The sequence below is a fragment of the Camelina sativa genome, chromosome 7 (genome assembly GCF_030686135.1).
Source record: "Camelina sativa cultivar CO46 ecotype springtype chromosome 7, ASM3068613v1".
NCBI classification, from domain to species: Eukaryota; Viridiplantae; Streptophyta; class Magnoliopsida; order Brassicales; family Brassicaceae; genus Camelina; species Camelina sativa.
Genome location: NC_141886.1, coordinates 17,250,848 through 17,278,348, shown reverse-complemented (window position 1 = coordinate 17,278,348; position 27,501 = coordinate 17,250,848). Strand labels below are relative to the sequence as shown.

The 27,501-nt window shown below is 34.3% G+C and overlaps 2 protein-coding genes and 4 pseudogenes across 5 annotated transcripts; 4 read left to right on the top strand and 2 right to left on the bottom strand.

The window, feature by feature from the left end:
• Positions 1-1,587: 1,587 nt before the first annotated feature.
• LOC104701176 (uncharacterized) lies at positions 1,588-5,929 on the top strand. Its single transcript, XM_087460191.1, has 9 exons — positions 1,588-1,971; positions 2,091-2,666; positions 2,733-3,833; positions 3,911-4,235; positions 4,321-4,576; positions 4,662-4,878; positions 4,951-5,297; positions 5,387-5,523; positions 5,612-5,929. Exons 1-9 carry the CDS (start codon positions 1,843-1,845, stop codon positions 5,620-5,622), a joined length of 3,099 nt encoding a protein of 1,032 aa, XP_087316317.1. The 5' UTR covers positions 1,588-1,842; the 3' UTR covers positions 5,623-5,929.
• Positions 5,930-8,534: 2,605 nt separating this feature from the next.
• On the bottom strand, positions 8,535-14,420 carry LOC104701174 (receptor-like serine/threonine-protein kinase SD1-7). The gene is made up of 7 exons (XM_010416820.3): positions 13,002-14,420; positions 10,157-10,291; positions 9,874-10,064; positions 9,586-9,796; positions 9,261-9,498; positions 9,025-9,175; positions 8,535-8,937 (listed from the first exon to the last, which is right to left on the bottom strand). The coding sequence occupies exons 1-7, from the start codon at positions 14,272-14,274 to the stop codon at positions 8,611-8,613; spliced, it is 2,526 nt and encodes an 841-aa protein (XP_010415122.1). The 5' UTR covers positions 14,275-14,420; the 3' UTR covers positions 8,535-8,610.
• A 474-nt stretch (positions 14,421-14,894) lies between these two features.
• LOC104704622 (uncharacterized) lies at positions 14,895-16,388 on the bottom strand (annotated as a pseudogene). The gene is made up of 5 exons (XR_015562917.1): positions 16,243-16,388; positions 15,961-16,133; positions 15,583-15,865; positions 15,334-15,500; positions 14,895-15,200 (listed from the first exon to the last, which is right to left on the bottom strand). The product of XR_015562917.1 is annotated as an uncharacterized LOC104704622 (transcript).
• A 586-nt stretch (positions 16,389-16,974) lies between these two features.
• On the top strand, positions 16,975-21,367 carry LOC104701173 (uncharacterized; annotated as a pseudogene). Its single transcript, XR_015561122.1, has 10 exons — positions 16,975-17,112; positions 17,408-17,536; positions 17,638-18,198; positions 18,279-19,475; positions 19,547-19,886; positions 19,947-20,208; positions 20,284-20,479; positions 20,551-20,897; positions 20,967-21,110; positions 21,209-21,367. The product of XR_015561122.1 is annotated as an uncharacterized LOC104701173 (transcript).
• A 686-nt stretch (positions 21,368-22,053) lies between these two features.
• Positions 22,054-23,308, top strand: LOC147941335 (putative F-box protein At1g65770 pseudogene; annotated as a pseudogene).
• A 2,622-nt stretch (positions 23,309-25,930) lies between these two features.
• Positions 25,931-27,109, top strand: LOC104704621 (putative F-box protein At1g65770 pseudogene; annotated as a pseudogene). The gene has a single exon (XR_015562847.1). The product of XR_015562847.1 is annotated as a putative F-box protein At1g65770 pseudogene (transcript).
• The last annotated feature ends 392 nt before the right edge of the window (positions 27,110-27,501 follow it).

Here is a 27,501-nt window from a genome sequence, read left to right as displayed (position 1 = left end):
TATGATATATTTATGTACTATAGACGTTTAAGTGGATCACTATGTAGTTACATCATTTTCCCAATTCACCATATATCAACTATAAACTTTCTAATCTCATATAATCTACAAAATTCTTCCCAATTAAACAAATTAAATTAAATTCTTTAACTGTGATTTAAAATTATAAATCGTTTTTATTATTTTACTAGTAGAATAACTCTCGTTAAAGTCAAACTCTATTCCCGTTGCATCTCTAATCTACCTCTAATATTTAACTTTAAACTCAATTTTATTGTAAAATTAAATCCAATCCACCTTTATTTTCACTTCTATAACATATATTACTATTTTTTTTTGCTCTATACATAGAAGAGCTATATTTCTTCCTTTGTAAAATATTTGAACTATTTTTTATTTTCAAAATAATTCTTTAACATTAAAATTTATTATACCTATAATTAAAATAATAGAGGTAGATTACTGGGAGATTTGACTCTAAAATAGAATGGGGTTGGAGATGCCCTAATTCAATGAAATAGAACTCACTTAAATGGAAATGTCTTTAGTCAAGTGGTTACAGCACGATCCTACCAGAGCTTAACTCTACTAAGTCGCGTTAACCGGCATAGTAGAGATTAACTATGAATCATGTTTTGTCGATTATAGAAACAATATTATAGAGTTCCCATGTTATAGAGACAAAAATAAGAAAATGCATTAGATATGGTCTAAATTTGCAATTTATAACTGTTAAAGAATTTAGGAAAACTTCTCTACTTTCTTTAATTTGTTTGCCTCCCAGTAAAATAAAATATATATTATATTTTATGTATTACAATATGAGTTTTCTTTAACAAAAATAATAGTAATATTACATATGAAAAATTATTTCTAACCAATCATGGATTTTTAAACTAAAGTTAGGTTAAAAAAAATTAATAAGTTGCACAAACTTTAAAAAAAAATTAACAAAGTGAAAAAGGAACAGTTTTTTAGAAAAAAGGAAATACATGTTGGAATACAAAATTTTTGATATAAAAACAAATTGGAAATAAATATAGGATGAACTGAATGAGTCTATACAGTATGCTACACAAATCAGTAGAAAATTTCGATAATTAATGTGTGTAAAGGGTCTTGCTCACAACTAAAGATGACCTTAAAAATGCAGAGTAAAGTATATTTAAATATTAACCTGACAATATGGAGAGGTTAATTAGTTAACTGGTCAAACCAAAGCTGAATAAAGTTGTAAGCATTATGTCTGTTTTTAGTTTTTTTTTTATTTTTTATAATAAAAAGTCAAAAAAAATTTCCGTAACACTTTTTATAAAAATTTTAAACTGAAAATTTCGTAAGAAATTCTGAAATTTATTGATTTATTGTCATAACATATTTTAAGGTTAGTTGATACAATTGATATAAAGATAGAGATTGTGTTATATGAAACTAGGAAAAAAAAATCTCAAAAAATATCTACACAAGATATGAACATTAAAATCGTTGCCAAGAAGAAAAAGAATATTAACATTTATGGATACATTTATTGAGATTATTCAAAAAAAGAGAAACAATTAAATGAAATGACGTAAACCAATAAAAGTTGTATTGTATTTGAAAAACATTTGAAAGTAAAAGTATTGGTTTATTAGTATTGGTCCTTTACTAGGAGGAAAAAGAAAAGAACTGGTGTCTTTTGGACTTCAACACTCTTAACCTTTGGTTTTCCTTCCTCACAAGTATCTCTTTATCTTCTTTTGGACATTCAAGTGTTCGCTCTCTCTCGTTCTAAAAGCAACTCCTTTGATCAAAGAAAAAAATTGAGAGGTCTTGGGGGTTGTAGGAAGTTAGTTTTGAAAGATGCAGCAATTGTGGGTAGCAAAGGAAGATAAGAAGAAAGAGAGAATCGTCAAAGGGAGAGATCTACTCGATGTTGTCTTTTCGTGGTCTGTTCTTGATGTCTTAAACTCAAATCTTTACAAGGGAAAGGTTCTGTATTCTCTTTCTAGTCTTTTAAACTTTTTTTCTTAGAAACTTAAAAGATATATATATATATATATTTCCTTTTTCTTTGGTTGTTTAATGGATTTTGTGTTCTTGGTAATTAGGTCGGGAAGATTCCTAAAACATTTCCAACAACCGTAGAGTATTTGGAGTCATTTGTTAATCCGCTTATTGAAGAGACACATGCTGCTTTGTTGTCAAGTATGGAAACGTTACGCCGTGCACCGGTTTTCAAAATCCGGGAAATCAAACCATCCAAAGATTTTAAACCTCCAAAGGATCTCTATTATGATGTTACTTTGGAGGTATTGTCTGATAGTACGAGTAATGGAGCTCGAAAGCAGCTAGAGGTCAATGATCTTATTGCAGTGACGTATAAGAAGCCTATTCGAATCGATGATTTGAGATGTTCCAATGAGCCTTACTTGCTGGCTCTTGTTTGCCATGTAGATGAAGATTTTCCTCATTTGATAACTATTATGGCTTCAAAACCAATCGTTTATTTCGAGGATGATTACACGCAAAGGACAAAGAAAGGACAAGTTGTGAGGAAAGACCTAAACCTCTTTGGGGTTTACTTGATCAACATGATGACGAATATTCGTATTTGGACGGCGTTGCATCCAAATCCAGGAGAAAACTTGAAGCTGATTTCAAGAGTGCTTCAAAGCAACAATGAGGTAATTTAATAGTATAAGTTTTGAAACAGAATCAAAATTATGTTTTGAAATCGTCTTATTGTGTAGGTTGATGGAGAGAGTTGTGTTGCCTGTAAAGAAAACAGCGAGAGTGCAGTGTCACATCAGTCAGCGCGAATGCTTCGTTCATTCAAACTGAATTCATCTCAAGAAGAAGCGATTTTGCGCTGTCTAGAAGCTAACAGTTGCTGCCATCCCAACAATATCAAACTTATATGGGGACCGCCGGGCACGGGGAAGACGAAAACAACAAGTGTTCTGCTTTTGAACCTTCTGAAAATAAGATGTAGGACATTGACTTGCGCTCCAACTAACATAGCTGTTTTGGAAGTTTGTTCAAGGCTTGTGAATTTAGTCTCTGAGACTGAGTCATTGAGCTTTTACGGGTATGGTCTTGGAGATATCGTGTTGTTCGGTAATAAAGAAAGGATGAAAATCAATGATCGGAAAGATTTGTCTGATGTCTTCCTTGACTACCGAGCGGAAGAGCTTTTTAATTGTTTTCAGGCTGTGACTGGATGGAGAGCTAATGTAAACCTCTTGATATGTTTGCTCAGTGATCCGAAAGAAGTGTATAAGCAGTACTTGGTCAACGAGGAATGTGCTAAGCAAGAAAACAAATATTGCGTAAATGAAACACCTCTGTCGTTTGAGGAATTTGTACAGAAGAGGTTTAACATACTTAGAGATGAGCTGCGGCATCAGTTTCCAGCTTTGTGTCTGCATTTACCAACTACCGTGCTCTCCTTTCGAGTGGCTGAGAAAATGTATGGGACTAACGAGCTCCTCATGTGTATCAAGATTTCTGATATCATGGGAAATGGTAAAGAAGATGACACATTGGAGAATGATTCAAGAAAGCAAGATTGTCTTGAGATGTTGACATCGATTTGTGCAAGTATCAAACTTCCGGATTTCATACCAAAGATCGGACTTAAAAGACTCTGCTTAGGAAACGCATATCTGCTTTTCTGCACAGCATCAACTTCTGCTAAGTTACACATGAGTAGTCCAATACAACTTCTTGTGATCGACGAAGCGGCTCAGTTAAAAGAATGTGAATCGGCGATTCCTTTGCAGCTTCCTAAACTTAAACATGCAATTTTGATCGGTGATGAGAAGCAGTTGCCTGCAATGATCCAAAGCAAGGTTTGTTTTGTTACTAATTAGTACAATTATTATACACATTCACCTTCTCTTTTGGTTACTAAACAAGTTATGTACAGATTGCTTCAGAGGCTGATCTTGGAAGGAGTCTGTTTGAGAGATTGGTGTTGTTGGGGCAAAATAAACAGTTGCTGAACATGCAATACCGGATGCATCCTTCCATTAGTATTTTCCCAAACAGAGAGTTTTACGATATGAAGATTTTGGATGCTCCTTCTGTGAGAGTGAGAAGTTACGAGAAAAAATTCCTTCCGGAGAAAATGTATGGGCCGTACTCTTTCATCAACATAGCCTATGGAAGAGAACAGTTTGGAGAAGGTTACAGTTCGAAAAACATAGTGGAAGTCTCTGTTGTGGCTGAGATAGTCTCAAAGCTTTACTCAGGTAAACATAATTTTTGATTCTTGATAAAGTCTTGAAAGTAGTAGAGTTTGTTGTTGATTCTATGTTTTGTAATGTAATATTTTAGTATCAAGAAAGACGGGTAGATCGATCAGCGTAGGTGTGATTTCACCTTACAAGGCTCAAGTGTTTGCAATCCAAGAAAGGATAGGTGAAAAGTATAATACTGGAGGGTCATTCACAGTAAGTGTTAGGTCCGTAGATGGGTTTCAAGGTGGTGAAGAAGATATCATAATAGTCTCAACTGTTAGGTCTAATGGTAAAGGAGCAATTGGTTTTTTATCTAACCAACAAAGAACTAATGTAGCACTGACACGGGCGAGGTATCTTAACACTTTTCCCAAACTCTTTGATGTTCATGTGAAACCGTTTTGGTTTGTTCTTTGAGTCAGTTCTTGTTGTTTGTAGGTATTGCTTATGGATTCTGGGAAACGAGGCGACTTTAACGGGAAATAAATCAGTGTGGAGGCAGTTAGTAGATGATGCGAAAGCAAGAGACTGTTTCCATGATGCAGAAGATGATGAGTCATTAGCTCAGTGTATTGAAAGATCAACTACAGCACTTGATGATCTTGATAAGCTTCAAAACAAGAAGCTTATTTCATTCGAGAATTCGATATGGAAGGTACGTATGATGTATAACATAATTTACTTTGCTTAATTAATCCTCTGATCTTTTATTTTTATGTTCCAACAGGTTTGGCTTAGCTATGAGTTTTTGAAATCTCTGGAAGCAATAGCAAACTCTGAAATTAACAAAAAGGTTATGAGGTTTTTGGAGAAGTTATCTAATGGGAAGGAGCTTCAACAAGAGGTTGAGGTAGAGTGTGAGGATCTGTGGAGGCAACAGGAGATTGATGATGGGCTAAGCCTCATTTGGGCAATAGACATTTTCAAGAAAAACAATCACCATGTCCAAGTTTTGAAGATCTGGCAGGTTCTGCAATCTTCTGATGTTTCTCGTGCCACAGAACATCTAGAGAAACATTACAGGAGATATACGAGAACCAAGATTAAACGGTGCAGATACGTATGCTCTCAAGGGTGAGTTAGTTAAAATTTTGTGTCGTTTAATTAAACTGTCACTGAAATATGAGGAAATTATGTATTTCTGTTTTCATATGTTGATGCAGAGATTTAGTTATACCGATGAAATGGCCGGTAGATTCCAGGTCTTGCACGAAGAAAGATATCGTAAGCGATGTTTCAAGATCGTTTGCATTGCTGAGTGTTGTGGAGGAGGAGGAAACTGTGACTCCAAACCAATCAGGTAAAGTTTATTCAGGAGTTTCATATAATAGCAAATTTAATTATATAGAATTATAGATTATTGATTCTCTGTTTTTATCTGTTTGCAGGAAACAAGTGAAGATGAGTAAAGTGTGGAAAATTAGAAGAATGGTTCTACTTTCAACATCTAAATCATAAGTGAACTTTGACTGTTTCTGTTTGTTTATTTTGTGCTTTGCTGTGAACTCTTTTCCTTCGTTTATCTTTTGCCATTTTTGTGTTCGAAATACTAATGGGGTTTTGTGAGGATTCTCAAGCCTCATCCTTATCTCTTGAAATTTCTTGGGTTGCGGATTTAGCGAAGCTCCTTATGGGCTGTGTATTAAACTATACACTCGTTGGGATTCGTCTCTTAATTAATCAAGTTGAATACAACTTTTGAATAAGCTCCATGTAGACACTTGATACACAGAGACTCAAGAAACGTAGAAACTTTTTCCACAAGTATTGTTGAATCCTGCAAAGTATCAGCACAAATGTAGTGACCGTATTGCCCTGTCAAATGAAATGCCAAGTTGCATCAGTGACTTGAAACTTTTGCTGCTTCTTGCCCACGTAATCTCTGTAGACAGGGACATACTTATCTTGGTTTTATCGGCTAGACCAATTTCTTGCCCATGTAATCTCTGTCGGTGTTTACCTCATGGATTCAGGCACCAAAACTCGTACGTGGAAATGAAAGATCACAAAGGTGGAAACTTGAATCTCATCAAGACTGGTCTTCAGGGCGCAGCAGCGATACATGAGCTATTTAAATGCTTGTGCCAACTTGAAGAGTGTGAATTACTGGTTGTCTTGCAACACAAGGGACTGTGTAATGATGTTCTAATAGGAAATGAATTTTGACTGTTACTTTCTTAAAGCAGACAAGTTTTTGTTTTGTTTTGTTTTGTTAATGCAGCGTCGTCCATATCTCATTCGTTGCAAATGAATTTGGTTTCTTCAGTCAGGGAACAAAACTCCTTCATGCCATGGTTCTAATTTTTAGTCTATTTGTTATGCAAGATTATATACGTAGATTGTTTTGGAGTACTGTCTACTTTTATATGTACTCTTTAAGTAGTTAATTTTTTTTCGGACTCTTAATTCTTAAGTATAGTTAGAGCTCAATGATCTATAACTAATCGGACAAAGTACTGTGTGTAAATGAACATGAGTAACCGAATGTTTAAAACTAATTCTCCTAGATATACAGTAGTCATTATGAACAGCATCTTGAAGAACATACAAAGATCCTCACAATTAAAATATAAAGTCCATTTAAAATCTGCAAACAAAAAATATCACTACTCTAACTAAAATTTAGTTATCTAATTATTATACCAAATTTTTAATTTAATTTAAAATCATTACTTATCTAAATATTGAACCAAAACAACCCAAATTTAGATCATTTTCACTTTATAACTAAAATTCATAATTTATGTCATTTTATGTGTTTATAATTATATAATTAATCATTAAAATATGTAAGCAACTTAAAAATATATTTAAACTAATCTACAATATTAATTAAAATATTTACTAACCATAATAATCTAGGAAAAAAAATTCTATTGTAATGTTATTCCAAATATATTTTTTTTTTCAAATTAAATTACTAAAATAATATCAGATCTTGGCTCATGATCTTAGAGGTCTAAATCTAAATAAATGTTTTTTTCCCCACTAACGGTAATTTTTCCTCATCCAAAATTTCTATTAATATAGAGAAATAATTTGTGAAAAACAAAATTATGAATTATTTTGTAGAACATGTTTGAAACTTCACATAAATTTCAATAGTTTTCCTTAAACTTTGCACACTATTTCCTTAAACTTTGCACACTATTTCATATCTTAAATAAATCGTAAATAGTATTAATAGATCGTAAATTTCAATGAACTTATTTGTGACCCTGGTAAATGAAGGGAGATTCATCGCAAACGTACTCCTTGTTGGACAAAGGCAAAAGTATAACAATCAACTTATGTGAAGAAGTTTTCTTAATAAACTTTTAATAAGAGTATGTATATTTTTATTTTTTGCAACAAAAATAAGAGTATGTATATTTAACATTCATAAACTAAAACTGTATCATAAAGTAAGATGTTAAAAGTAAAAGAATCAAATTATTTAATGAATCTCTCATATAGTCATATACAACATATAATAATGTTATTTTCAAAAATAAGTTATGTAAGATTCAGTAGAACTTATTTATGCTATATATATATATTATATAATATAGTGCATATATTTTTCTTTGATATTTTTCTATATAAATGGTTGTGCCAACTTGAAGAGTGTGAATTACTGGTTGTCTTGCAACTCAAGGGACTGTGTAATGATGTTCTAATAGGAGATGAATTTTGACTGTTACTTTCTTAAAGCAGACAAGTTTTTGTTTTGTTTTGTTTTGTTAATGCAGCGTCGCCAGCACCTCCGTCCATATCTCATTCGTTGCAAATGAATTTGGTTTCTTCAGTTAGGGAACAAAACTCCTTCATGCCATGGTTCTAATTTTTAGTCTATTTGTTATGCAAGATTATATACGAAGATTGTTTTGGAGTACTCTCTACTTTTATATGTACTCTTTAAGTAGTTAATTTTTTCCGTACTCTTAATTCTTAAGTATAGTTAGAGCTCAATGATCTAGAACTAATCGGACAAACTACTGTGTGTAAATGAACATGAGTAACCGAATGTTTAAAACTAATTCTCCTAGAACATGTGTAACTGAACATGAGTAGTCATTATGAACAGCATCATGAAGAACACACAAAGATCCTCACAATCAAGCTGATATTAATTTCTCTCCAGTGCCTCCATTAAAAAAAAAAAATGCATATTGCTGTTGTCTAAAATTTGTCATATGAATATAGGATGTAAATATATGTTTTGGTCTTCACCTAAATTTTGTTTTAATAGTTCCCGCTATAAAATCCATCATGCCAATTCCGTGGTGAATCACCTCTAAATTAAATTAGCAAGAGAAAGCTATCGAATCATGTAGTAAAAAAAATCTTTTGAGACTTGCATAGAAATTAATATGCATGCAAACAGATTGGGTCGGTAAAATACAAATTACCGAGCGTCAATGACCGATAAAGTGATTTGGTTAAATGTACATTCATCGTCGCGCTGTGTACTTGACGAAGAATCAGCCTCAAGAGGACTTCTCCCAACGCAAAAACCAGGCCGTTTAGGCTGAGGAATAGCCGTAGTTTCGCTTCCAAGCATCACCATTACCGACGACATCACTGGTCTGTCTTGGGCACGTTCTTGAACACACAAGAGACCAATTTGTATACATCTTAAAATTTCATGTGTCTGGGACGTTGATGATGAAGAATCTATGTTGGTCGGATCTACAATCTCTAGCCCTTTTCCTTCCTTCCAATGCCTCCACACCTGTACAATAAAGGATGTAATCTTTCTTTATTGTTATAATAAGATTATGGCATAACAATATCGAATTCGAGAGGATTCTTAGCTTACAAAACCGAGGAGATTAAGATCACGGTTTGAGTTGTAAAATCCTTTATTTCTCTTGCCACATATAATCTCTAGAAGCAAGACTCCAAAGCTAAAAACATCCGACTTCATCGAGAATATCCCGTCCATTGCATATTCTGGAGACATGTAGCCGCTACATGATAAAGAATAAACTCATAAGTGTGGATTTGAGATTTAAAAAAAAAAAGAAAACTCTTTGTTTTTGGAGATTGGCTTACTAAGTTCCGACCACCTTCCTCGTATTAGCTTCTATCTCCTCCCGTCCAAAGATCCTAGCCAACCCGAAATCCGAGATCTTCGGTGTCATATTTTTATCAAGCAATACATTACTTGCTTTCAAGTCTCTATGGATAATCCTACACCGTGAATCTTGGTGAAGATATAGAAGTCCTCTAGCAATACCATTGGCAATATCAAATCTCTTCTGCCAATCTAAGTTAGAGCGTCTGGTTTTGTCTACAAATGGACCACAACTAACAACATGTTAAATTATTACCAGAAATGTACAATTGTCAGACAAAAAACCTATGTTGAGTGACTAACCAAAGAGATGAGAATCAAGGCTTAGATTCTCCAAATACTCGTAGATCAACATCTTCTCCCCCTTATCAACACAACAACCAAGAAGACGGACAAGGTTTATGTGCTGAAGCTTTGCAATTAGTCTAACTTCGTTCATGAATTCATCGGTCCCTTGAGAAGACATTTTCGATAGTCTCTTTACCCCGATTTCTTTTCCATCAAGTAACCTTCCCTATTACGACACATTATTTATTATATAATGAAACCTTGTGCAGTCATAGATTTCTTTAAGTTTTGAATGAATTTTACCTTGTAAACGATACCAAAACCACCTTTTCCAAGCTTGTTGGTGTCAGAAAAATTGTTTGTTGCCATGGCAACAGCTTTAAACTCCATCAAAGGAAGATCTAGATCTTCTATATTGTTTTCTCTGGATATGTATCCCTTGCTTGATGTTACCATTTCATTCATTAACGTATCCTGACTTCTCACTAAATCAACTATTTCATTCATACATAAAAAGAAAAAGAAAAAAATCAAGACATAATTCACTGACAAAAGTAAAGGAAATGAAAGCTATTGATTGGTTTACCAATAGGTGTGTGAATTGCTGTTGATCGCTTCTGCCTCTTTTTCCAAAAACGGAAGATGATGAAACTGAGAAGAAACAAAATGCTCACTCCTATACTCGAACCTATGATTTTTTCATATTTGGTTCTCTTGTCCTCTGCAATAAAAACGATGCATATATTTTCGTCTAGGTAAGTTGTCAAACAATCTATAGTAAATAAAAGTAGGAGCTATAAGCTCCTAAAACCGTCTACATAGGATTTAAAACAATCTATCGAGATTTGACATATCACTCATTCACATTTTTTTAAATTTCAAGAATTTTCTATATTGAGAATTATTTTAAACAACCTATCATGATTTGACATGTCATTCATTAATATTTTTCAAATTTCCAGAATTTTTAGAAAAAGGAAAATTTTAAATTTATGGAAATAAAAGAACTATGCACAATATCCCACATCAACTAGAAAATTTTTAGACAATGGTTCAGAACCAGTATAAATAAGATTAATATGCTTCCAACAACGAATGAGCAGGAAAACTTGATTTATCAGGCGTCCAATTTTAAAAATTTTATTCGGTTTGATCCAGTTTTTTATTTGATCAAATTAAGACTTTCAAAAGTTTCAAAAAATATTATAATATTTAAAATTTTTAAAAATTTAAATATTATAAATAATAAAATTTTTAAAAGTTCTTAGCTTTTATTTTTTTTAAAATATTACAATTTTTTAATTTTAAAAGTTTTAAAATATTGAACCTTTTATATATATTGAAACTTTATAAAAGGTTCAAATTTTACCTTTTAAAAGTTTAAAATATTATAAATATTGAGGTAAAACATAAATTATCTTATTTATCTATGTTTGTGCTTTTTTATGAGTTGTAAAACATATTTTTGTGTATGATTTTATAGATGAGTTGATATTTTTTCATTAATTTTTTATTTTTGGGTCTAAGGAAAAAGGATTGACATCGCAAGACCTTGATTTGATGTTTGAGTCAAGTTTTTGGGTTTAAAGAAGAAAAATGGACGACAAACACACATATTTTATTAGCTATACATAGGCATGACCATAGTTACGGTTGTCACGGTTATGGTTTATTAACCATCAGTTATGGTTAGAAATTTTGTTTAACCTTAATCATAACAGTTTAATAAACGGTTACGTTTAAATACGGTTCCGGTTCAAGCGGTTACGATTATATAAGGTTACGATTATTTGATAATATGAATGGTTGATATTATTTGATGATATAATATAATTGATATTATTTATTTATAATTAATGTGTTCTTATAGTGTAATCATATTTCTATATATTATATGATTCATATTAAATAAATAATTATTAGTATATTTTATTATGTTTTTAAAATATTATAAACCAAGTAAGGATTTTGGTTTGAGAAGTTTCTAAACATGTGGATCTAAAACCAAATAACTATATAGATGAAATTATCAATAATTGGGTGCATGTGTTGACTATGCTGGTCTCAATGAATTTCATAAATTTTATGAGAAAAGAAGTGATTTTGTTCTTGTAGTTTGATGGGTTAACAAGTTGTGTGGTAGTCTAAAAAAAAGGTTTTTCACGTGAAGAAGTTGATGAGGAAGAAGAAGACAAAGAGTATAACGAAGAACAAGACTGTAAATGTAACGATGACAATTACCACAAAATTTGTTAATGAAAATGACAAAAATAAATATGAAGAATAAGAAAACATTGAATAAAAACACGAAAACATAGGTGGTAGAAATCAATTAAATATGAAAACGAGTTAAATTTATTATTATAAAATTGTTTCGTTTTTCTGGTGGTCAAAGAAATGGTTTAGGATATGTGAGGTCATCAGTTTGATTTGCCTCGCCTGGACGTCGAGTTAAATTCATGATTTTTTATGAGATTTGATTTTATAACACAACTGATTTTTTTTTAAAAAATTGTGTATCAGAAATTTATTTTTTTTCCTTAATACTAATTAAGAATTTTTTATAAGATAATATTTTATTACCATCATCAATAATATCTAATTTTCATCAAAATATATCAAATAAATCCATGCGTAGCGTGGGTTCAAAATCTAGTAAATAAAAAACTTCAAAGTAAACTTTGTTTTACTTTTGATCAAATATATATATTTTTTTTGTTAACCAAACATTAAATTAGAAAATAACTCCGAGGTTGGCTGCCCATACCGGAGGAAAAAAGTTTATAAAAGAATTCACAGAAAGTAAATTTTGATCAAATATTATACAAATGTAAACAAACTAATTGTTGACAAAAAAATAAAAATAAAAATAATTCATTTTTTTTGACATAGTTTCTTTTGGTATTGGATCTATCTATGGTTAAACCATACTACAATCTTTTGACATATATTATCTTTTGTGAAGCATAGTAATATTTTCGCTCGACGCTCCAATTAACTTATTACATCGCGATTTTTATGATAATTTAAATTTACAAAACCACTAATTAAATATGTGATGTTCTAGTAGTAGTACAAGGGGTTAATTATTTACTGCCTTAAGTTTAATTCTCTTTATTTAGACACTTAACATGAGTTAAAGAACCGGAATACCATAATTTATAAGAAAGAAACTTCTCATTGTAATTTTTTTGTTCTCAATAGTTCTTGCTACTGGGCCTAATATTTTAATTTATTTTTAAGCAGTAAGATAATTCTTTTTCACCCTTGTAAATTGTAAAATTCATTTAAGACCTTTCCTAGAAGAGAGTTCCTTATTTATTATAAAGTGTTTTGGTTGGCAAAAAAAAAAAAAATGGACAACATCAACTTAGTCAACAAAGAAAAAAAACCTCTCTTTGAAAAATGCGAAAGCAGAAGAAAGAACTAACCAAGATCAGCAGCGGCTAGTCTAACGTAAAGATCCTGGCCTCCCTTAGCAAAATTTCGGATATCTAAAATCTCTCCGTTCCAAATCACACAACCGGACCCGCCATCACGAATATCTGCGTTAGCGAACGCGGTACAGTTACAATCTTTTAGACACCTCTCTTTACATACTTTCAAACTAACTCCTCGGTCCACAATTGTCGCATTAGTATCTGGCAGTTTCAACCTCTTCAACCGCGCAAACCCATCTCTACCGTCACAGCTCAGCCTCGTCTTCCTCATGCAACCACCGGAACCATCTCTCAAATCCCACGCTTGCTCATCCATTGGCTTAAACCCTTTGATACAGTTACAAATCGGTAACGTGTTAGAATCGCAATAACCGAAGTTCCCACACTCTTTGTAGTTATCGCATAGGTCCTTTGGTGAGTACCATAACTGTTTCCAACTCTGTGTTGTCTCAAACCAAGTCAACCGTTGTAATAACCCCGCGGAGCTTAGGCTTAACATGGAGTACATGTTGGTTTTGTTGATTCGGTATGAGTAACTCACTTCCTCCTTACTCGCTGTGAAGTTGTAAACCATGTAATCAACTTGTTTCGTCCCCGGTACGCTGCTAAACCGGACTCCGTTCCATGGACCGCTCCGGTACATTATGGACTCTTTGCCACATACGTAAAACTCAGGGAAGTCTCTATTTTCGAGTTTGGTCGAGAAATCACCGCTTGATGGATCATCTGTGGTTTTCCAAGATCTCAAGATTCTGTTGAATCCGGTTTTGCGATCCCATCCCAGTTTCATCTCCGGTAATAACGTATCTGTCGGAAAATCGAAACTCTGCCACAAGAATTTATTGTTGGAGTCTCTGAGCACGAAGTTACCATTATCAAGAAGCTCCGCAACCACTGGTGGTCTCACGCTTCCTCCGGTTTGTTTCGTCGACCAAACTGGCCTATCGGATTGATCGAAAAGGACGAGGTTATTGTTGGACAGTTTGAGAGTTCCGTTGGAACTAGTGAGAGGATTGTCTCTGTTCGCAACCCATACGTAAGTTCTCTTAGGGATTATCTTGTACCAAACCCCGAGATACCAAAGCGAACTTGATGGGGGATTGAAGAAACCGAGCTCGAAGATTTGACTAGGAGATATAATGGTTTTGTTGCTTGAGATAGTGAGAGATTCTGTGGTAGACAAAATGTTTGCGGAAACAGAGAAAGCAAGAGACAGAACTAAGATGAAGGTGTAAGAATAGTGGTAGTTTGGTACACTTCTCATCTCTCTTTCTCTATGGTACTTTCTTGCGTTCTGTTTTTTTTTTCTCTCTTGAGGAATTCTTTTTTTGCGTCCTATTACTATATATATTTTTTAATAATCTTTTATCTTAAGACATTTCAGACATTCTTTTTGTTAAATGTGTGAACGTTATTTTAATGATATGTCTCTCTATATTACTGTCGACAATATTTCATTTGGTCCTCTTGTTCGCATTTGAAATATCTATGTCACTATAGAGTTGACCTAGCAAATGAAAAGACAATAAGTCGTTAAATTCACAATTATTTATTAATGTGTTTTTGTAATTTTCTTCGTATCTGACCTTTCTTCATAACTGACCTTTCTTCGTTTACTCCAAAAAATAATCTCGTCCAGTCAACCCTTTGTTCGTTTGTGTATTTCCAATTCGCAATAAATAACTCTCTTTTTTTTTTTTGGACAAAATGAATATGGAATTTTTAACTTATTCAATATTGAGCAGACCTTCGAGAATTTTTTTAAATTTATTTCGCAGAGTTTTGCGTTTGATGTTCTTCACTCTAAACGCTTGACAAGAAACAAGGCATAAACGCTTCACTCTAAACGCTTGATGGATAGTTGTCACAGAAAAATAGCATGGAAACATTGAAAACCATTTAGCCTAAATAGTGTTTTGAGTCTTTTGACGGCAACAAACAAAAAGAAAAGAAAAGAAAAAAAGAAAATTCCGCAAGAGCTTAGATAAAAAGAGAGTTTAAATAACAACGTTTAGGAAAGTACTGCAAGACCTTAGATAGTGGAAGAATAAATGGTCGAAGAAACAACTTCAAATTCAATCTCTACATTCAAAGTGCCTTCCTTGTCCAAATAAGCTTCCCTAAGCTTCGCCATCGACAAAATCTGATCATGGCCAGGACCTATGTTTGATTCATCGTGCCAGCAAACAACTGTAACAAAAAAATCAGAATATTAATAAGCATGCATATTATTAAAATCTCAGACTCTAAAGATAGTTTCATCTTACAGTGAGATTCTCATTATTGTTGTTATCTATAATAAAAAGGCATTGGATTCACATACATTTCTCTGTGGCGTGATTGGATCCATATGGGTCTAGAACTCGGAGAACACCACGGGTGTAAATCCTCTCATCCGACTTTAACTTTTCATTATCTGCTAGATAAAAAAAGATGGAGATACATTTGCCGTCTGATGTAGAGAAGCACTTTGGATTCAACTTGAATACCCTATGAGAACAAATACACATTACTTGTTATAGATCTATTACTTGTTATATATTGAAAATAGTAAATACTTTTATAGACTCACCATTTCCTTCCTCCCATTGGAAAGCTATTGGACATGTAAGGACTCTCTCTCAGCGTCGAGAAATTCTTAACTCTCCAGGAAAACTTGGGATTATAGAGTTTTTCATCAAAAGAAACGACTTCCCTCTTGGTAAAAGGTGAAGCAACCATCACATCAACACTAAACTCACATTGTTCTCCCTCAAAGATATATCCATTTTTAGGGTCATTGAATATTCCAAGTGAAAGCACTTGTGGTAATCCCCACACCGTTCTTAATGCATTGAACCGCTTTACTTCCACATCTAGAGATGTTTAGATATACATATTATCAATTAATTTATATATATATATATATACACAGAAAGAGAGTGTGATATTATGTTATGTCTGGGCAAACCTTGAATAGAGAAGTATTAGTTTGCTTTCTTGTTGTAGACGAAGAACACAAGATATGCAAAAACCTCACTTGCTGATGTGGACATGAGGCTTGTGTCATCAAATTCAACATACATTGAAACAAATCCATTTCCATTGTCTTTTTCGTTTCCTTTTGGGTATAGAACCAATCTCCTACAAATTTTTTTTGGAAAAATAAGTTACAATATATTTTAACTGAAGTAGAGAAAAGAAACCATAATTGTGTAATTGATAATGATGTATGTAACAAAAGATCACGTACCAGTTGTATCCACCGGACAAGAAACGACGGGATTTGTATATGTCGCTATTAAGCTTCGAGATTTTGTTGATCTTGAGAGAATAAGAAGAAGGAGGATGCTCTCTCCATATCTCCACAATTGTAGAATCTGCTGCGCATGTACCCATTCTTACACAACCACGACCTTAATTATCCTCCAACACTTACGTTACTTAAAGATTGTTAATATATTGAGAGAAAGAAAGAACTGATAGTGGTGTAAAGGAAGGTGAAGCAATGTCTTTAAAGATCATAGAGACGTCACCGGAAAACGAAGAGTCGTGCGTGACAATGTGACATCTGTCTAAGCATGTACAAAAAAGTTAACACTCCATGTCTAATTTACGCTATTAGTTACTATTTTATTTGTTGTTATTATTTTCTGATTTTTGTTCCATTTGCTCTTATTTAGGCTAGATGGGCCTTGATTTATAGATAAATTTAAAACCCAATAACATCAACAAATACCAAAACCTTGACCAAAATCTCTAAACCGGTTAAGCACAAAACAAGCTTCGGAATTTTCATTATTCAATAGGCATGTTTTTGGACTAAGGAGAAGAAGGAACCGAGAAGTAGCTTAACCGTGTAAACCAGTTTAATATTGAAGAATAATTACTTTATATAATAAACAAGACCCTTAGCTAAACCAAAGAAATATAAAAAAAGCCCCAAAGATAAACCAAATTGGAACCTTTAGGAGTAGCAAGTCTCGATCATTTCTTCTCTCTTCCCTCCAGTTTCAACTCGTCAATGTCCCCTTCTAGAAACCCTTGTTCCCCCCTGTCTCCCAAAATCAAACTCTTCAGTCTCGGAATAATCAGTCAACTCTGACAACAACTCCAAATCAAAGTTAGCGGCTACAATTTCGTCGCATCATCTTCAAATTTTCATTGCCTCGTACTGTAATGTTCAAGCCAATGTAGAGTTTAGGGTTTTTTCTTTCTTTTCGATTTGAATCGTAAAACCCTAGACGTATCGTTTCCCCTGAAAGAACAATTCGAAAAAAACCTTACTTTACCTTTCAATGATTCATGGAACTCATAAAAATCCTTCCTTTTACTCTGTCTTAGTAACCTTTGAGGCTTTTAGCGTAACAAGTTTTGGGTTTTAAAGCTCACTTTTTTTCCTTTTTCTAATATTCCAGATTGAGAAATTGAGTTTGGTAACTGTATTATCAATGCCAAGAATGCGTATTGAAGGAAGAGATTTAGTCGATCTTGTGTTTTCGTGGTCTCTTGAAGAAGTACTCAATGTGGATCTTTACAAAGGACAGGTTCTGTTTTATCTTCTTCTTGTGTCTCTTGTCCATTCTAGTCATCAACAGAAGCTTATCTTTCTATAGAGTAATCTTTTTTATTTGATTGCTTTCAACAGGTTGAGAAGATTCATATGGAGTTTGAATCAACCGGAGACTACTTCAAGTCCTTTATCCCTCCACTAATCGAAGAAACACATGCCGCTTTATTGTCGAGTATGAGGAAGTTGTGGCAAGCACCTGTGGTTGAAATAAGCTACATTATGCAAACTGCAGAGTTTAAGCTTCCTAATGACTTGTTTTATAAAGTGCGTTTGAGTGGAATGAGTAATACCGTTAGTGATGAGGCTAGTACGAAGTTGATGCCTCGAGATCTCATTGCGCTGACAGATCAAAGGCCAAATCGTGTTGATGATGCCTGCAATTTTTCAAATGAACCTTATATAGTTGCTTTAGTGTGTAAGGCAGATCCAGACAGGCCTAATAATGTCACTATCTTGGCTTCAAAACCCGTTTTCGTTGAGGATGTCCAGAGGAAGAAGAATGTGAAGATAGAAAGCCTTTTCGGTATTCATCTGGTCAATTTAACTACTAATATTCGTACCTGGAACGCATTGCATCCTGGTGTAGAAGGTGCAAACTTGAATCTTATCTCAAGAGTCCTTCAAAGAAACAGTGAGGTAAACGATATGAATTAATTCTTTTAACAGCTTTTGATGTTTGTAATCATATTATATATTTGTTACTTCTGCTTGTGTAGGATGAAGGATTTTGTCTTCCCTGTCTACAAGAAGGAAGTGATGGTCTTGCTCCTCGTCGTTTTCTGAAGCTGAATCCTTCACAAGAAGAAGCAATACTGAGTTGTTTGGACGTAAGACGATGCTACCACACGAATACCATCAAACTGATTTGGGGACCACCAGGGACAGGGAAGACGAAAACAACAAGTGTGTTCTTGTTCACACTTCTGAATGCGAAATGTAGAACCTTGACATGTGGTCCAACGAATGTTTCTGTTCTTGAAGTGGCGTCAAGAGTTCTGAAACTAGTCTCTGGATCATTGAAGATTGGTAACTACGGTCTTGGAGATGTAGTTTTGTTTGGGAATGATGAGAGGATGAAGATTAAAGATAGGAGAGATCTTGTGAACATCTTCATTGATGAGCGCGTTGATAAGCTTTACCCATGTTTTATGCCTTTTTATGGGTGGAAAGCTACTGTAGATTCCATGATACGTTTACTTGAGGATCCGAAAGGACAATATGATGAATACTTGGAAAATCTGGCGCGGGTTTACACTGTGAAACGGAAAGACACTGGTTCAGTCTTCAAACGCAAAGGACATGACCTAAATGAAAATATAGCAGCACAAGTTTCTGATTTTCAGGGGAAAGATAAACCTTCTCCCTCATTTCGGGATTATCTTCCAAAAAGATTCTGTGATCTTAGGAAAGATCTGGACCTTGTTTTCACAACTTTTTGCACACATTTGCCTACTGCTTTGCTGTCATCTCAAGCCGCAACACGTATGTATGAAGCTATTAACCTTCTCAGAGATGTTACAATTTCAGCTACACCAGATGGTGTAACTGGTGAAGGACTAAAATCTGTCCTAATTGCTAATGGAGAAGAATGTGACAGACTCAACAGACATTATATGACGGTAGATGATGATTATCTAAAGCTGTTAAGATCGATCCCTGAGATTTTCCCACTTCCAGCTGTAAGTGATAGGCATCATATTAAAGAGCTTTGCTTGGGGCACGCTTGCCTGCTTTTCTCTACAGCATCATGCTCTGCGTGGTTATATACCGGAACACCGATACAACTTCTTGTGATCGATGAAGCTGCTCAGTTAAAAGAATGTGAATCAGCCATTCCTCTGCAGCTTCCCGGAATCCAACATGCAATTTTGATTGGAGATGAGAGGCAACTTCCTGCAATGGTCGAAAGCAAGGTAAGCGACTCTGTGTCCTCGCAACTCACTTCTCCCTCTCCTTAACTAACCTTTATTTCAAAACTATACAGATTGCTCTAGAGGCAGAATTTGGGAGAAGTCTCTTTGAAAGACTGGCTCTTCTTGGACATAAGAAATACATGCTAAACATCCAGTACCGGATGCATCGCTCGATAAGTATCTTCCCAAACAAAGAGTTCTACGGAATGCAGATTCTAGATGCTCCAATGGTCAAGCAAAGAAACTATACGAAGCAATATCTTCCTGGAGAAATGTATGGACCTTACTCTTTCATCAACATAGCATATGGACGAGAAGAATATGGGGAAGGAGAAGGATGTAGTCTGATAAACAATGTTGAGGTGATTGTGATCTTTGATTTTATACAGTTGGTAAAGAAGTCTTAAAAAAGTTGGTCTCTCTTTGGTTTTGGTACAATGAAACACTTTTTTTTTTGTTTATTAAATGCAGTTTCAGAGAAAACAAAAATACGCATAAACGCTGGTGTTATTTCCCCTTATAAGGCTCAAGTAAGTGCAATCCAAGAAAAGATTCATGAAACATGTAGAGGTGATGCAGGTGGACTCTTCTCTGTGAGGGTTCGCACTGTGGATGCGTTTCAAGGTGGCGAAGAGGATATTATAATAGTTTCAACTGTAAGGTCCAACGGTGTTGGAAGGGTTGGATTCCTTGCAGACCGCCGAAGAGCAAATGCATTACTCACTCGAGCAAGGTAATTTAGGCATATCTCATTTCTTTGGTTATTGCAAGTGAATGTGTCTATATTATTATTTGTGTTTTTCTATAGGTTCTGTTTATGGATACTTGGAAATGAAGCAACTTTGATGAATAGCAAGTCTGTGTGGAGGAATCTGGTAAAAGACGCAAACGAACGTGGCTGTTTCCATAGTGCCGGAGAAGACGAGTCACTAGCGCAGGCTATTGCTTGTGCGAACATTGAGTTTAACCAGCTTGACAGGCCACTGAACAATTCAAAATGGAAGGTAATAATTTGATTTGTGTTCTTTTGGTTCATGCTCTTTCTTTGAGACTTGACTTTACGCATGTGAAACAGCTTTGCTTCAGCGACGAGTTCAAGAAATCTGTGAGAGAAATCAAGAACCCGGAGATTTACAGGAAGATAAAGAATTTCTTAGAAAGGATATCACAAGGTTGGCTTAATGAAGAAGAGTCAGAGAGAGACAATCTGGTTTCTTCCTTGCAGCTGTTAAAACAAAGCAAGATCGACAACATTCTAAGGCTCATTTGGTCTGTAGAAGACTTTTACCATGTCCAAGTTCTGAAGATTTGGGATGTTGTGTCTTCGTTTGATGCTCCTGAAGCTATAAAACGTCTAGATGAAAGCCATACAAAATATACAAAAGACGAGATAGAAAAATGCAGAGCCAGATGTACCAGAGGGTGAGTGACATAACATCTTATTACTTGTAGTAAAAAGCATTGTTTATCTGATTTTTCACATTGATGCAGGGAAATAGTTGTACCCTTGAGATGGTCTGCTGAGTCTACAAATGGCATACCTGAAAATAGCTCGGTGGCTTGTTCAAGCGATGTTACGGAGAAAACTGAATCACTCAACCTCGTGGGAGAAAAGTTTTCTTCAGTACCATCCAAGTAAGTTAATGCTTGTTTATGATATTTCAAGTACATTGAGCAAGATCAAAACACTCATTGATTCTTTTTGTATGCCAACATTACAAATGGACGCGTAGTGACTCTGTGGAATTAGAACCTCTCGAAGTTGAAAATGAAGAGCAAGATATCGAAGTAGATCAATTAGGGGATCTTTTCGCCTCCAAACTTTCTCTATGACATGGTTTCCTCATATAAGGATATTTTTTTTTTTTTTTTTTTTTTTTTTTTTTGTCGAATATGTTCAATAGATTCATATGTACTTGATTCTTTTTGTTGTAAATGCGAAAATATGTTTCCACTATGTACTGCTCTAAGGTCCCAACAGAGATTAACTCTAGGAAATAGCATATAGAATGCAAGTTGTGTATCAGTCTGAATCAATATTTTCTTCTTCCTGTTTCCTACATTCGAGATACTCTTATCGTTTATATATTGACTCGAGGACATCTTACCAACGTCAAGTTTTGCTTACGTGATCCAAAATCTGTAGGCTTCACGGACTTTTTGGAGGCTAGGACCGAAGCAACCATTATGGACTATGGAGTGATCTTTCGTGGCTGACAAGAGAAACTGATACGTACCATCACAATTTTTTTTTTATCATCTAAAATAAAAATTTACCATTCACTATTCAAAACATGTTTTCGTACAACAAATGATATCCATGAAAGCCAATTAATGGGTAATTGTTACTAGGAGTTCTTCAGCAATTTTGCAGTAACTTTTTGCAAATTTTTAGTATCAATTTATTAATTTATAATGACTTTTGTTATATAATTTATTTCTTTAGATGGAGATAAAACAAACAACCATTTGCCTTGACTGTTTCTAATCCTCCAAATTTCAAATTAACAGAAAATTATGCATTCATACCAAAAATGATAAACATGGACGATATTAATGATATGAAATCTAATAGAATATGAATGCACGATTAAAATGTAACTATCCATATTCTTCAGCAATTTAGCAGTAATATTTTGCATTTATTAATTTCCAATTTATGGAACGTACGAGTGAATATTTCAATTAAAAAGATTTAAACACAACCATTTGAAGCCTTAACTGTTGGGATTCCTAATCTTATTAGGTTTCATTTCAAATTTCAAACGTTCACAAGATATTATGTGACTCGCAAACAAACCAAAAAGTAAAACGAAAACGAAGAGAAGAGAGCAATGGCTAATAGGTTTAGCTTTATTACCGGAGGAGCTCCTCAACTTGAGCGCCATCAGTTTGTTCTCCATCGTCGAACTCAAAACATTTCCGTAGCATATGCAGTGCTTGGCGCTCGTCTGTTTCCAACCCCTACTCAAGCCGCCCCCTCATACACCTCAATCCTTCTAGGAAGCGCCATCTCCACCGCGGCGAGTTTCTCTCACGCTCTGCCTTTTCCCGGGTCACCCTCTCCTCCTCAAGCCAGGGCTGGCTGATCACAATCAAGGTGGACATCGACTCCGGGAAACTTTATCTCCTCGATTCGCTACTACCGAGTGTCGCTATGCGACATTCGTGTGAGAGCCTCCATCTTTTGGATTTCACTATCTTCGAGATTCGAGAAGCCTACAAAGTTCTCGACTGGCAAACGAGAAGAGAAAAAATCTTACATTCAAAAGAGTGACTTTGTCAAAGACGAGAGAGGAGATCAGCGGGTTCTTGAAATCCGCTGCGATGGGAAGATTAATTAAGTACTGGAAAGTTAAAAAAATTAGGTTATGAATTCTCTAACATTATAGTTCACAAGGGGCTAACTTACGTATTGGATACAACAGGCATTGTTTTGTGGATTAGTTCCAAACTTGAAATATGTAGCTACGGACCTCCAGGTCCTCGGTCCTCCACTTGGTGATCTGGAGAGATGACCTTTGTGGAGTCCTGTGGAGAGCTTTATATTGTCGACTGCCTCTTTCAAGAGAATTATCGGAAGAGAAAAGCTGACTTCTTGTATACCATGAAAAATGATTGAGGTTAAGTCCTTGGGAGACAAGGCATTTTCGATCATGGCTGACGATACTTGTTTCTCGGTTTTGGCTCATGAGTTCTACGGATGTCTTGAAAACTCTATTTACTTCACCGAGAAAAGACAGATCAAGGTGTTCAAGAAAGGTAATGGAAGTAGCATCGCTACAATGTCGAAATTTCCTCAGGCTTGTTTCCAAATGGCTGTTCCTAGCTAGTTTTCTCTGAATGTTGTTTAATTAGGTCAAATCTACTTTCTTTATAATTTAGAGTACCAGTCATCTTAATAAAAAGCACCTTTCCTTTCTCCTCATTTTTGGTATAGACAAAGCGTATTATGCAGAAGATGTTACATGCATGGTTATGATAAATGTTTTCACAAGAATTTACTTAAGTAACACATATATTGGATCTTCCACGAATATGTTTGATCATTAATGATTCTGAGGCGGCCACTTAACTAGTTTCGCTCCTCTTGATACTTTATGTAAAACATTAACAAAACTGTGCTTTTTGTAAACTTACACACAAATATGTCAAAACATTTATTTGTTTTGTTTTATAGATACGTACATGATAAACTTAAAAAATATATATATATGTAACCAGAACAAATCTCACTTGTAAACTACTAATATATGCTGATAACCCAAGATATATCATGTTTTAATTAAGTACTTCTTTTTAAAATGCAATGTATGATCAATCTAAACAATGGAAATGGAGTAAGAAATATTAGACATAATGGTAAATATAGTTAGCATTCGATTTCCTCCTAATTATATTCTTGTTTCCCCAATAAAATTATTATTCGTCTGAAGGAAACGAATGTTGATTAGGAGAAAAAAAAAAAAAAAAAACCCAATGCTCTATACGTCAAAGAAACCAATGTTCAATTTGAAAATAAAATATGGTGCAATGATTGATTCTTGATAACATGTTATGTTGTATTGTTTTTGAAACCGAGATTGTTATTTTCTTACTTGTTCTACCAATGCAGATGCTCTTATAGTTTTAATAGTTTGCAAAATAATTTTTGGCTCACATATATCAAGTTAGGCTTGGGTTACATATATATGTACGTACATATATCAATTTAAAAACCTAATACAAAAACTTAACTGAAGGATATTTCAGGGTATCTTTCAACAACAAAACTAACCCCTATAAAATATATGTGATGTACGTACTGTGAAAAAGGGTGATGTACGTGTTAATTTCAAACATGAACTATATGATCAAGCTTGATGTCGTCGTTTGTCGTGCTAACGTTGGAGGTGATGATGATGCTTTTGTCCATAGCTTCCCGATCCGATTAGGGTTTCAGAAGAAGACCAATATCTTGGGCGAGGGGTCAATTTTTTATCAGACAAGTTTTACTTCAACTTCTCTTTAATTTCAAGCATCATCTAATATGTTCAAAATCTTTTTGGGTAAAGGGCTTTCGTAGTTGGTCAAATGTTTTTGCGGTCAATCGTCCTCATGGTAGTCTAGTGGCAAAACAATCTACGTATATGATAAGTTCCTCCTCCATTATTCTCAACCTCAAAACACTTTCTAGATCTTCCTCTTAAAACCATATAGAAGGCAAATCTGATTTCGTGGTCTCAGACTCAATCGCTACTGATTTGTTTTTTTGTTTTTTCCTTTTTAGTTAGGCCTACGTACATATATCAGTTTAAAAACCTAAAACAATTATTCAACAATAAAACTAACCCCTAATACACATGTGAATATGTAATCGATGTAAGTACTATAAAATATGTACGTGTTAAATTCGAACATGAACTATATGATCAAGCTTTATGTCTACATCAATATAGCATGTGCATATATAATACTGAAAAACTGATTTCGCTATATACATGATTAATCTACCGAAACAAGTTTTAGCAGCTTTGTATTTATCATAAACTTTTATTTTTAATCTTGATCAGTTTGTTCCACAAACAATTATTCAGTTATTTCATCACTCCACTAGACATACAATTTAGCTAGGTTGCATGGAAACGGAAACGGATACGCGGAAACGAAACATTTCGAAAACGGAAAACGATTTTTTTCAAAAATTAAGTAATAGAAACATGTAGGAAACATATATATACATATATATATATGTCTATACAAATATATATATATATATAGATATAATAAGTCTCCAAACATAAAAACCATATTAAAAAAATCTGAAACAACACAAATTCAAAACAGAAATATTAAATAGTTTAGTTAAAAGTAAAACTGTAAAAAAAAAAACGTTCAAAATCAATTTTTTGACCAGCATCGCCATATATTTAGGGATTTAAACTTTTAAGCTACTAATTATATTATTTTGTTTTTCATTATATGTATCATGAATACTTATATTTTCAAATTATTTATTTATTAAATTTTGAAATTATAAAAAAGAGTTTTCGTCGTGTTTCCAAAACGGAAACGGAGTTTCCATCGTGTTTCCAAACAGAGATTTTTAGGAATCGTGTTTCTGTGACTTGTTTTCGAGTTTCCACGAGTTTCCGTTTCGAAAACGAGAAACACACCTCAAAAAGAATTTCCATGCAACATAGCAATTTAGGTCTCATGTAAATAAAGTCAATTTTCTAATAAAAAAATATCTATACATTTAATGCTACAAATTTCCAGTCATACAATACTTTCCATACCAAATAAAAATTGATAAACATGAGAAGCTAAAAGTGGTAAAATATCCAATGGAATAAGAAATGAATGAAATGTATTTATTAAAAAATCTCCATCAACTTTGGCAGGATCAGGTTTCTTTATAAAGTACAAACGTTGCCAATATATTAATATTGACTAATTGCAAACAAACCAAAATAACGAAACAAAAGAACAACAGAGAAATGGCAGATTGGTCTGAATTACAGGAGGAGCTCTTGTTCTTGATCGCTGTTCGATTGTTCTCCGTGGTCGAACTCAAGCGCTTCCGAAGCATATGCAAATCTTGGCGCTCCTCCGTTCCCGGCAACTACGCTCACTTCCCGAACAGCCCTCTCTTCTACGTCAACCAACTCCCAGAAATCTCTCTCTCCCAATGGTTCAGCCTTGTCAAGATATATCTCTCACGTGCAGCCTTTTTCCATGTCACCCTCTCCTCATCCCCGAGCCAGGGCTGGCTTATCAAATCCGGCGCTGACATCAACTCCGGCGCTGACATCAACTCCGGGAAACTCCGTCTCCTCGAACCACTCTGTCGCCGTCCGATGACACATTCGCTCACGAGTGTTGATCTTTCGGGGTTCACTATGTCAGAGATTCAAGAATCCTTTGCGATTCGGAAGAGAGGATTCATAAGAGTGGTGCTTGTCAAATTAAAAAAAGGAGAAGCTCATCATAATCGGATTCTTGGACTCAGCAGGTTCGGGGAGATCAAGCACTGGAATAGAAATAAGTGGAGAGTACTCAGAAAGATGGCTGATCATAAATTCTCTGGCATTATAGTTCACAAAGGACTAATGTATGCCTTGGATACACGAGGCGTTGTGTGGTGGATTAATTCTCGTCTTGAAATATGTATGTACGGACCTCCAGTTGATGATGACATCACATATAGCCTACCCGGAGACAAGAGCTTTGTGGAATGCTGCGGAGAGCTTTACATTGTCGACCGACTTTGTAACAGAAAAGCTGGCGTCTATATTCCGAATGCTGAAACAGTTGGTTTCAGAGTTTATAAGTTTGATGAGGAGCTAGGCCAAATGATGGAGGTTAAGTCTTTGGGAGACAAAGCATTTGTGCTGGCTACCGACACTGGTTTCTCTGTTTTGGCTCATGAGTATTACGGATGTCTTCAGAACTCTATTTACTTCAAAGACGGCGAGAAAGAGCTTAATGTGTTTAAGCTAGACAATGGTATTGGAAGTAGCATCACAACAATGTCCCAGTTTTCTCAGAGTTGTTTTCAAATGTTTTTTCCTAGCTTTCTCTGAATCTTGTCAAAGCTACTTTCTTTATATTAAGAGTATCAATCATCTTTAATAAAATCTTTACCTTTCATCTTCATTATCGGAACGAAATTTATCTATGTATCAAATGGTGTTGGATTTATTGTTGGATTTACTTCAATCTAGTAGAATTTGTTTTGTCGAACCTGCCTAATTTTTTGCTGAATCTTACACATTTGTTTTGTACCTTACATATGTTAATTTTTAAGACAATTTTGTTTTTGTTTTACAGTAGCATATATAATATCATAACATTGAATACTACTTCACTTAATGATAAAATTTAGGTTAATATATACATAGATAAAGTTCAAATGTTTTTCTTGACATTGTAGTTTATAAGATAGTTGTAGTTTATATACGTTATCTACTCCCTTATAATTTTATTGTAATTACAGTAGCAAACGATAGCTCACTCATCTACTCCCTTAGAAGCAGAAACCAAA

Excerpts from the sequence above, each read along its gene's own strand:
- LOC104701176 (XM_087460191.1), top strand. The coding sequence starts at position 1,843 with ATGCAGCAATTGTGGGTAGCAAAGGAAGATAAGAAGAAAGAGAGAATC. Across the intron at positions 1,972-2,090 it reads CAAATCTTTACAAGGGAAAG|GTCGGGAAGATTCCTAAAAC; the intron begins GTTCTGTATTCT and ends CTTGGTAATTAG. Across the intron at positions 4,879-4,950 it reads TCGAGAATTCGATATGGAAG|GTTTGGCTTAGCTATGAGTT; the intron begins GTACGTATGATG and ends ATGTTCCAACAG.
- LOC104701174 (XM_010416820.3), bottom strand. The coding sequence starts at position 14,274 with ATGAGAAGTGTACCAAACTACCACTATTCTTACACCTTCATCTTAGTT. Across the intron at positions 9,797-9,873 it reads GTTTTGGTATCGTTTACAAG|GGAAGGTTACTTGATGGAAA; the intron begins GTAAAATTCATT and ends GTGTCGTAATAG. Across the intron at positions 8,938-9,024 it reads ATCTTAATCTCCTCGGTTTT|GTGTGGAGGCATTGGAAGGA; the intron begins GTAAGCTAAGAA and ends TTTATTGTACAG.